This window comes from Manihot esculenta, chromosome 1 (assembly GCF_001659605.2).
Source record: "Manihot esculenta cultivar AM560-2 chromosome 1, M.esculenta_v8, whole genome shotgun sequence".
NCBI lineage: Eukaryota > Viridiplantae > Streptophyta > Magnoliopsida > Malpighiales > Euphorbiaceae > Manihot > Manihot esculenta.
In genome coordinates this window covers 219,247-230,288 of record NC_035161.2, presented here as the reverse complement: position 1 = coordinate 230,288, position 11,042 = coordinate 219,247, and the positions used below count along the sequence as shown (strand labels likewise).

At 34.0% G+C, this 11,042-nt stretch overlaps 2 protein-coding genes across 3 annotated transcripts; both read right to left on the bottom strand.

Annotated features, from left to right (window-relative positions):
• Positions 1-249: 249 nt before the first annotated feature.
• Positions 250-4,518, bottom strand: LOC110630164 (protein NTM1-like 9). The gene is made up of 6 exons (XM_021777513.2): positions 4,071-4,518; positions 3,409-3,701; positions 2,290-2,598; positions 1,790-2,170; positions 831-1,271; positions 250-746 (listed from the first exon to the last, which is right to left on the bottom strand). The coding sequence occupies exons 1-6, from the start codon at positions 4,234-4,236 to the stop codon at positions 465-467; spliced, it is 1,872 nt and encodes a 623-aa protein (XP_021633205.1). The 5' UTR covers positions 4,237-4,518; the 3' UTR covers positions 250-464.
• Positions 4,519-8,120: 3,602 nt separating this feature from the next.
• LOC110629027 lies at positions 8,121-11,042 on the bottom strand. Of its 2 annotated transcripts, none has more exons than XM_021775865.2 (7): positions 10,870-11,042; positions 10,262-10,595; positions 9,398-9,532; positions 9,269-9,311; positions 8,735-8,791; positions 8,523-8,637; positions 8,121-8,427 (listed from the first exon to the last, which is right to left on the bottom strand). In XM_021775865.2, exons 2-7 carry the CDS (start codon positions 10,558-10,560, stop codon positions 8,297-8,299), a joined length of 780 nt encoding a protein of 259 aa, XP_021631557.1. In that variant the 5' UTR covers positions 10,561-10,595; positions 10,870-11,042; the 3' UTR covers positions 8,121-8,296. The 2 variants fall into 2 exon arrangements, with proteins under 2 accessions (XP_021631557.1, XP_021631556.1); XM_021775864.2 differs by having other exon boundaries at positions 10,262-10,582; positions 10,870-11,038.

Here is an 11,042-nt window from a genome sequence, read left to right as displayed (position 1 = left end):
AGAAGGCAGGGAGATTAGGGTGGAGGTTGTTTCTCAATCTTCATCATGCTAAACAACTAATGAAGAAAAGAGCTCATAAGCATTTAGAATTTGTTATTGGCATCTTATCTTCCTTAAATTAAGATCTCATAAGCAACGTTTAGTGGTTACAAGAAAGTTGCCTAAGTTGTCAATAAGAATTGAGATATTAGTATATATGTTGATTTACAAAAAAGTCCCTGAAAATGACCAAACTCATAAATTCATCCCTCACTAAAGTTCTAATAATACATTAGTTGTAAATTTTGATTCAATATGGCTGTGTCATACACATCACTTGGATATTTTTTACAAAATAAACTAATATAGGCTACATAACAAGAGAAGTCATCCAATATTTGTCCACTTTATGATTACAGACGCGCAAGGATTTGAATGAAGTCTATAAAACTACCCTCTTCTTACCAAGTTAGGATTCTATACCATTACAAGCATTTCCAAATTCCAAGAAGAAGTACAAACAAGATAAGAACTAGTACAACTCCCAGAATATATACTGATGACGAGCTGTGCCCATGGTCTTCAGGAGCCGAATCAAGAAATGCTGATGATCCTATCTCGCCGCCCCCAGATTTACCAGTGTGTTTCACCCTTGACCTCAAATTTGACGAAGATTCCCTGGCAATTTCTATGCCCTTGTCAGAATTATGCAATTGGCTTTCCGCCAGCAACTTATCTGAATCCGGATTATATCCTGCATCTCTTGCCTGCATCAAATGATAACACAGACTCAATAATTGTTGCGTGCATCTCACATGACTTTTCACATGCAATCACTTTAATACACTTACCTCGGCTACTGCTGATTGCACTTCATCTTCCTCTTCATCTTCATCTTCATCTTCCTCTTCATCTTCATCTTCATTATGATTTTTATCTTTCTCCAATCTGTTTCCGTGAGGAACAGCAGAAAATTCCTTCTGCAAGCGGAGTCTTCTAGGAGCAGTTCCTTGAATGGCAAAGCCATCTGTACAAGGACGCACCTGAGGCTGGCGGGCTCTAATCTTGATTCCAGTACCACCGACAGCACTGTCATGGTTCATAGGATTCATTAGCCTGCTTGATTCATCCATACTATTGAATACACCAAAAGATGAGCCCACTGCAGAAATGGCAAATTGAGTATCTTGTCCAACAGAATTTGCAAGGCCACCAGCATTTCTACTTCCAAGTTGTCCATCAAAATCGAAGGACGATGCTTGAGCTCCCCAAGATCCAAATGAAGCTTGCATCTGCAATAAATCCTTGTTATAATAGCACAATAAGGCTCCCAAATACAAGTTGATTAACGTCTTCAATTTTCTTCAAAGCTAGCAAATGCCCTTGGGATTAAGACTAAGTTTAACCAAGTTAAAATCGGCCAAAGGCCAGTTCAGAGCCGGAACCAAAACTGGTTCAACTGGAAATGAAACTGGACCAAAACAAGTCAAAAATGGATTGAAAAATTTGGCATTGAACCACATTAACTGGTTCAGCTCCAGATAAAACAGGATTTTTTTTTTCTTTAACAATAAAAATTTTGGAAAAAAATATCAGTGGTTGGATATGATCAAAATTAAAATTGGAGCCAAACTGGAAATAGCCATCAAATAAAGTATATCAAACAGCTTAAATTGCAATATTAAAAAAAAAGTAAAATTTCCAAACAATTATAGAATTCAACATTCAAAAAAGCACAGGAGCTAAACAAAAGCCAAACACAAGCTGCCAAACTTGACGTTAGAAAGCTACCATAAGACCATATCTTTACCTGGACTTGAGCCATTTCTGTGTCAGCTCCATGGCATATGCCACTATCCATAACACGGAAGTTAACTGGTGGTCTATGCCCAGATAAATCAGTCTCACTTCCAACAGCAGGATTCTTCTGGCTAGTTGATTCTTCGCCAGAAAAGTCATCGTTGTTATTGAAGACCTCACCCAACAACTCTGTTAAGGAGACATCAGGTTCACTAGTTCCATCCAGAAAATGGAAACCATTATGATCATTGCCGAAATCGGCATAAGGAGAATCCATGTAGTGTGCTATGTCTTCTTGGATTTGTGGTTGCATCGGTGAGAACACTTTGCAATCAATTTCACCAGGTGTAGCCCCAAATTGACAAGAATTTTCTTCTAGCTGTGGATGTACCTAAAGAGAAAAGGCCCAAAAAAAAATGAATAATACACATTCTCAAGACATTAATCCCAAAAAAAAAAGCAGAAATGTCAACTATAAAATGCCACGCAACAGAATCCAGATCTCATCACCATAGTTGTCATTTCTGCTACATGATCTTCAACATCTGAAAGACTATTGCAGCAGCTATCAACAGGTAGCAAAGCACTAGGGGTTGTCATGTTATCTGTCTCATCTATCAGCCACCTTCCTATACCTTCAGATGGTTTTCTTGGTTGTACAGCAGATGTTGCTGTTTCTTGAACTAGATCTGATGATGTATCATCAGGTGAGGACTTAGAAGTGGTAAGTGAATATCCACTTTGGTCTACTTCATCATATTTCACAATTTCAATCTTCTCTTCTGGCTTCCGGAACAAGCGACAGAGGACAAAAGCACCCTATACCAGGTGAAGGAAGAAAACAATGAGTTAGAAACAAATAATAATAATAATAATAATAATAATAATAATAAGGTATCCACATCATTATCATTAGCTCAAGCATTTCTGTCAGTATATGCATCATGCAGGAGAGGGGGAAAAAGGAGGATCCCCAGATAACTCTGGAAAATGAATTATGTGAGAGAAAAGGCACCAAAAACCAGCTCAGGATTTCAATGTATATCATTTGCTATCAACACTGCCCCAACAACATCGTACTTACCTCTTTATAATCAGATCTTTTTCCCCTTGACAAAGTTATCTAAACTAAGAGATGGTTGTAGGTTTAACAATAGTAGGTGACTTTGCCATATTTGTTTTATACTTTTTCCCTATGATTAATAATAGACAGACTATATTACTTTATAAGCGTAGATAGAAATCAGGAGAACACAGATGAAAAGCAAGAAACATTTTTAGACAACTCAACTTGACAACCAATTTCTTGGGAACTACACACAAAAACTTGTGCTTCATATGAAAATCATGAGCTGAAAAAACAAGTTCACAATTATGCAACCAACAAATGTAACTAAAAGTAAAATGAGGAGGTGGTAAAGTTGTTTGATTGATGATATGCACCATATGAAGCTCTAAATATTATAGGTAAGGTTGGAAATAGAGTGCAAAGAAACAAAATGGAACAATATAATCATAATGAAGGTATTTACTCAAAAGAACAGTGAAGGTAAACAAGGAAGCCAATTGTAATATAATTTGAAGAAAAAATAATTTAAAAAAGAAAGAATAAAAGTTGAGGAGGGGAACCTGGCCAGGGGCAGAACCATCAAGATCTTTAAGGGTAGCCCGGTACTCGTGCATAATCCAGTTGGTTCGCTCACCTTTTGGAGCACGGCCTCTATAAAAAACCAAGGTTTTTTTCATGCCAATGGAGGTGGGATTGCAGCCTGACTTTCGAGCTCTTATGGTGCGATCCTTGCCCGTTGCTTTCCAGTAGCCCGCGTCCGTAGCCCGATTGGAACGTTGGCCGTTGGGATACTTCCGGTCACGTGGGCAAAAGAAGAACCATTCTGGATCATCCGTCTTAATGACAGATAACCCTGACCACAAAATTGCAGAAATTTGAGCAAATCATCCACTTATAAATTATACTAATAAACTAAATAAACCCTAAACTTCAACATTAGTAAAAGATCATAGGAATAATTAGTCAAAATTAGAGGAATCTTGCTGATTAAGAAAACTGACAAATGTACAAAAGAAGAAAAAAAAAGGGAAATTATTCATAAGGAATAAAGGAAAGAAAATTGATCAAAGATTCAGAAATGTTCCCTGATTATTTATCATTTTCTTTTGATTAAACAAAAAACAAGAAAGAAAATTAGCAGGAAAAATATACATAAATTACATAAAAAGGGTTTTTCTGCTATCCTTTTTTCTATCTAGAGTGGTGAAAGTAAAAGACGAACCAGGCAAATCCCAGGGCTCCCATTTGCAAACGTCGACCTCGGGGATGACCTCGACCTCAGAATTGCGGCCGTTAATCTTGAGCCTAAGGTAGTGGTTGATGAGCTCTTCATCAGTTGGCCGGAACCTAAACCCCAGAGGCAGTGATTCCATCGATAAAACTCCCATTTTTTTCTCTTCTTCTACTATTTCCAGTACTAAATTCCAGTGAAAAATTGGTGATGCAACAGAGGCTTTTCAGCTTTCTTAGCTTCGACGTCTATGATCTCAATCTTATACTCCGTTCTCACTGAAATAATTTGTTTGCAGCCTATGGAATCACAACGCGGAAACTTCATGTCGTCGTGGTGCACTATGACTGGTTAAATGACAATATCTAGTTGAGTTTTACTATAGTGACGACCGCTTTCAATAATTTCCTGCTAAAGCTAAAAAGTGTATACTTCCCCCTCTGCCCTGCCTTGGCTACGTTCTCGAGTGCCGTGGATTTTCGGCTTCCTTTCAGCCGAGAAAAATATTTTAAGTATTTAAATTTCTAACCTCATTCAAATTAAGTGGTGTATTAAACTAATAGTCAATTAACGCGTTGTAGGTATTATTAATATTAAAGTTAAAAATTAATTTTAATTACTCTTTAATAAAATAAATGTGCTATTTTATAATATTAAAAAAATAATTTATTAATTATAAAATTATCACTTGAAAGATTATTTAGCAAGCTTTACAGAAAAATATTAAAAGATAATAAAAATAAATTTAACATAAAATGGATTAAATTATAACTTTTTGTATTAGCATAAATAATAATTAAAATCACATTTTTTTAATTCTCTTAATTATTATCTCATGTGAATTCTTCAATTATTATAAATTAAAATAAAAACTTAATTGATTAAAAAAATGAATCTTGTCACCCAAATTGTTAATCTAGGGATCTAAAATTGAATTCTGAAGAAAATAAAAAAGAAAAAAAAATAATTGCAAAATTATGAAATGATCAGAGTTCATTTTATGTAAATGTGAATTTATATATAAGTAAAAATTTATATTTATATTTGAGAAAACAATATATTTATAGCTCATATTCTGCAATTATATTACTTTATTTAATATTTTAATAATAATTTAAAAAACAATTTAAATTAAAATATAAAATTTAGTATTTTTGAATCATTGTATAATCCAAAGGCATATTTAATTTCTTGCACCAAAATAAAGAAATCAAGCTGCCCATTTTACAGTTTCCAAAACCGTTTATAACCCTGACTTCTTATGCAATCGACGGCCCAATGGTTCCTTAAATTTAGCATTATGTTATGCCAACTTTACTTTTTCAATGAAATATTCCAAAAAAAAAAAATCCTAAATTTTTCATTTTTATTATTGCTCCTGCATTTTTTAAAAAACATTAAAATATAATATATTTACTTGTACGTTAATATGGATGCGACATCTTTTTGCAAAGCAATATTCCCACTTTTTCCCCCCTTTCGTCTGCCCCTGTTATTTAACAGATGGATTCACGTGCTATAGTTTTTTTTTCAAGTTATTATTTAATAATTATAGTATAAAAAAATAATTAATTAGTCTCTTAAAATATTACATTAAAAAAATTATAAAATCAATTAATTAATTCTTTCATATTTTATAAACTTATTAGTAAATGATCCTTTAATTCTTTTATGTTTTAAAAACTCATTAGTAAGTGATAGTTCAGTTAAAATGTTTTAAAATTTTAAAAAATTTAATAATTAATTCTTCAAATGTTTTACAGATTTTTTAATGAAATAATTATTTAAAATTTTAAAAATATTTTAATATATATTTCAAAAATATAAAACTAAATTAAAAATTTTTTCATAATATAAAAAATTAAATATAATTTTTACTTTTTCACTCCAAATCTCCAAAAATCAAAAAAAAAAACCAAATATTTACTATAATTCACCGCACTTGAAAACACCACTTATATTATTATTGTTATATGGAAAACCAGACCCAACAGCTAGGGGTGTAAATGAGCCGAGCCGTTCGTGAGCTATTCGAGGTTCGATTCGATAAAAGCTCGACCGAGCTCGACTCGATTTCTAAACGAGTCAAGCTCGAGATTAATTTTTAGGCTCGCTCGTTAAGGCTCGTAAGCTCGACTCGTTTCTAAGTTCATGAGCAGGCTCGCGAATAGACTTGTGAACAGTCTCGTTAAGTAAACTGAAATTACTATCATAAGAGAAATAAACTAAATCCTGCATATACTTTCATGAGTCAAATCTGAATTTTTTAAAATTCATCTCTATATACCTTAGTTATACTCTTAAACTTGCATATATTTAGATCATTAAGATTTAAAAACTCATTTTTATAAGTTTACATGCTAATTTATAGATGTACTTATTTATCTAAAATTATTTTAGTTTTAAACTTATTAGTTTTAAACTAAAACTCATTATACATTTAAATAAATTAAATTATTCGTGAACTATTTGAGACTCAGCTCGATAAAAGCTCGACTCAGCTCGATAAAAGCTCGACTCGTCTAAGCTCGTTTGCTAAACGAGCCAAGCTTGAACTTATTAATACTCGGCTCGAGTTCGATATGAGTAAAGCTCGAATTCGGCTCGAGCTCGAAAAAATTTTAACGAACCAAGCTTGAGCTCTTCATAGCTCGGCTCGGCTCGATTCGTTTACACCCCTACCAACAGCCGATTCCAGACCAGAACCACCGGTTCAATTGACTTTAGGATTCAGATTGATTTCAATTTGATATTATTCCAACTGAAAGCGATTTCCACCTATAATGATTCCCTTTGAATATTTCAATTCGGAACAATAAAATTCCAATTCAATCCTGATTTGAAAACAATAATATTAAAATACAATACATAAAATATTGATTTACAAGATACAAGTTTATAAAAACTTTTTATTCAATTTCTAATATAAATAGATTAAAAGAAATCAATATAAATTTTCTTAAAAAAAAAAAAGAATAAGCTAGTTTCAATTTAGAACATTCAATTCGAAACTAAGCTTTTACGATGATTTCAATTCAAGTTCAAAAAAGAAGGAATTGAAACCGGCGTCCTAGATCCCGATTCCAAGTTGATTCATGAACCGCATCAGTCTAATTGACAGTTTGAACCGATCTATGGCTAAATTTATGAATTTTGAATTTGAAAAGAATTCAGAGAAAAATTAGCTCATTTTTTCTGTCACCCAACAAAGACAGCCTCTAGGACATAGCTCCCAAGGTGCCATCCTTCATTAGTCAAATTTTAAAGAATTCAAGTTTGGTTTATCAAATATTTTTCAAACTTGAAATCAGTCATTTCAAATCCAAAATAAATATCAATAAACTCAAATTTGATTCATCTAGAAAATGGGCCAAAACGAGCCAAACTTTTATTGAATAAAATACATGAGCAGCTCGACTTCACAACGTCAATGAATTTTATGTTAAAAAATACTAAATTTAAAACTAAATAATTTTAGGTACAAGAACATATTCAAAAAGCCGCTCATGGCCCTATTAAACAAATGAACTCTTACTGACCAAAAAAAACAAATGAACTCTTGAATCTCATTGAGATGAATATCTGTAAGCTCAAATTTTTAAGAGACATAAAAATTAGGCTCGAGCATAACTCATTGAAAAAGTGCATACATCTAACCGAGCTTTTATCTAGCCGAGTCTTAAATAGTTGACAAGCAACTTGGTTCATTACGTCCTAATTATTGCTCTTAGTAAAAGGTCAGCCTCATTTGAAATGGATTATGAATTCTAAAAAAAACTTGCCTACACCGAGTTTACATAAACTCAAAGCATAAATTTGTAATGGAGTCCACATAACAATTATAATTTATAAAATCCCATATATTTACTGCTCTAGGTTCATGCTGGCAACGTCTAGGTAAGAGTTTCCCTATATTGTTATGCTCCACAAATGACCTTCTAAATCAATATCTCCAACAATTCTAGCATCTTTCTTTCAATATGCATCAACAAATAAACTTAGTGCACAACTTATTCAAATCAGTATACAAAGACTGAAAAAGATATCCAACATAGCAAGGATGCAATAGAGCAAATCAATATTCAGAACAACAAAAGGTGCTTTTAGATTATCAACAAAAAAAGAAACTGCACTAATACTTGACTATTGTAAGATAGCTAAGTCTAAAATCTATTTTAAATTCAACTAAATAAGTTAAGAGTTTCTATACAGATTACCTACAAAGCGGGATGGTACCCGACATTCACATTAGCATCCACCCTTTCAACTACTCTCCTGAAACTCCACTCACGGCAGAATTCCAGGGCTAGCCGAAGTGCAGTTCCAAGTCCAAGAATGACAATAACACCTGCAAAAGCCTCTTAGTTTCAAAATCAATAAGCATATTCTCTATTTCATAATATATGGATTTGCATATCAAGAAGGATCAAGATGTTCATTTACCAAATATAATGTTAACAGGCAGAGCAGAAACACCAAGCGTAATGGATATCAGAACATCCAACAAGAGACCACCAATAAGAATTGTGCATGCTACCCAAAGTGGACTAAAACAACCCTGTTTCAGAGATGAGGCCACAACACAGTGAACAGTATTTTCCTCAAAAATAAGTATAAGCATACAGTCAGTATATTAACCACATTAACCTCCTTACCCTTTCAGGATCTCGTGGTCTAAAGGTTGGGTCGATCCTCCAAACCCAGTAATTTGCCTGCCGCATGAAACACAAGGGAAAAAAAAAATTGTACTACAAATAGCACATCAAAGCCTATCAACAAACTCAATATCCAAATTGACTTCTTTGGTTTTTCAAAATTCATAGCAAACAAGTAATGCTTGTGCATCAGCAGAAGGCAGTCTGGACAATTAGCTGATGGACCGATCTCATTTCAATAAGCAGAACCTTTCCCACACACTATAATTCCCATTTTTTCCAGTTTCTTCAAAATATGCCACTTAGCTTAACATTCAGCACTTTAATTAATTAGGAAAATAGCATTCCACGTTTGACAGAAGAATTATATTTTGCAAGCCAAGTTTTAGCCCAGCTGAGGCAGACTCAAAGAGATTATAGCATCACACCAAAAAAACCCAATAAATTCATCAAATTTAGACTAGATAAAAATTGTAGAGGCCACCCATAGACATTTATCATACTCTTAAAGGACATCCAACACAGAATACCTACACTTGTCTGAGATTCCGGAGGTGACACATTCACAGCTACCTCTCTGCATAGAGAAGTTAAATCCCATTGAGACATTCTTCAGAGCTTTGCTAACTTAAAAACCGCAAATAGTCATTGTAAATAACTTACTGGCATATCTCACACTTGTTTGATCCTCTTGTACGAAACCAAGTATCTATACATGAGCGGTGGGCTTTAGCAAGACCACCTTTACATTTGCATCCAAGATCTATAAGAACTTCCTCCTTCTCCTGCTGACAAACTCTGAAGAACAACATAAAAAGTAACCTAGGTTATTGCTCACATATGTTCCAGTTAATTTTTAATCTTTGTTACGTGCCTCATGGTTCTGTTTTGACTTTTAGTCATAGTAAAATGCAATGGCAATAGATCTCCTCTTTATCAAATACAGCATCATCACATCAATAACAATAAGCTTTTTGTATTAACCACCAGAATAAAGCATCTGCAAAAGGTTCCAGAAAATCTATATGTTTGTGTTGCAGGAGCAAAATGAAGAATTCTCTAAGTAAAAATACTCAAAAGGATACTACTAATAGGGTAACAATTAGGCTGAAATGGAATGACAATGGAAAACTATCTAGCAAAACACAAAATTTAGAGGCCCCCGATTGACAAGATCATTTTCATTTGACCCAATTTTTTTTCCTCTTATCATGCAGGAAAGATAAGAAAATTTCAGGGTAGCACACATTCTCTAAAATTTCTTTTAGATTCAATATCATAGGTGATGATAGAACTAGAATAGATATTTTCTATTTCCTACTCATACCAGCCTATATCCTTGTTTTTCTATGGATCTCTAATTCTACACCCCCCCCCCCCCGCCCAAATCTGATATTATGGTGCCGGTATAGACCGAAATTCCATTATGTTAATAACTTTTCTTCATGAGGCAAGCAAGAGCAAGTATAAGGAAATACAAAGGACAAATTGCAGTTCGTTAAAGGGAAAGAAGACTATAAGGAGTACCTGCACTGTTCATGGGAGCTTGCAGACCTCGACAAGTATCCTTTTTTGGGAGAATCCACACTGGGCAATTCTTTCTTAGCCGGGTCCGCATGAGCCTCAGCATTAGAAACTACAATAGTGAGAATTGTGGGATCAGGCTCAAGGGTAGAATTCTTTGATGGGGACCCATCACTGCGATGTTGCGGCAAGATTTTGGGGTTGTCCTGCTTCTCAAGGTCGAGCTCAGGTGAGAGTGAATTACCACACTGGTTACTACCAGTTGTGGTGCTTTCTTTATTGAAGCCATAATCATTCTGCATCTGATCCCAATTGATCCCAAGCCTAGAAAACAAGACTTCACTTGCTTAAAAAAAATGGAAATTAGGCTTCTTTCCCAAAACGTAATAATGTCAAAGACATCAAATTTTTCGAAGTCTGAAGGAGAATAAGAAAAGGAATTCACTTGTTGAATTAAAATGAAGCATCAAACAGGAAAAAAAAGTAACAATCAATTCAAGAACTCGTTAAAAGAAGGACCCAGATGAAAATTGCATGGTAAGAAGACAACAGTTGAAGTGATTTTCTCCATTGCATAAGAGAAAGGAAGCAGGAGAAACGAAAGTGCGTACCTTGGAGAGTAGAGACTGGTTTTGGTTCGTAAAAGACGGAAGAAATTGCTTAATTTGGTACTAAATTTGATAATTAAACTTGGGGTTGGTCATCGAAATGGAAATGGAAAAGGAAACCGAAGAGAGAAAATCTGAAAAAGGAAAGTCCATCGCCTGGAAGAGAGATGAAGATT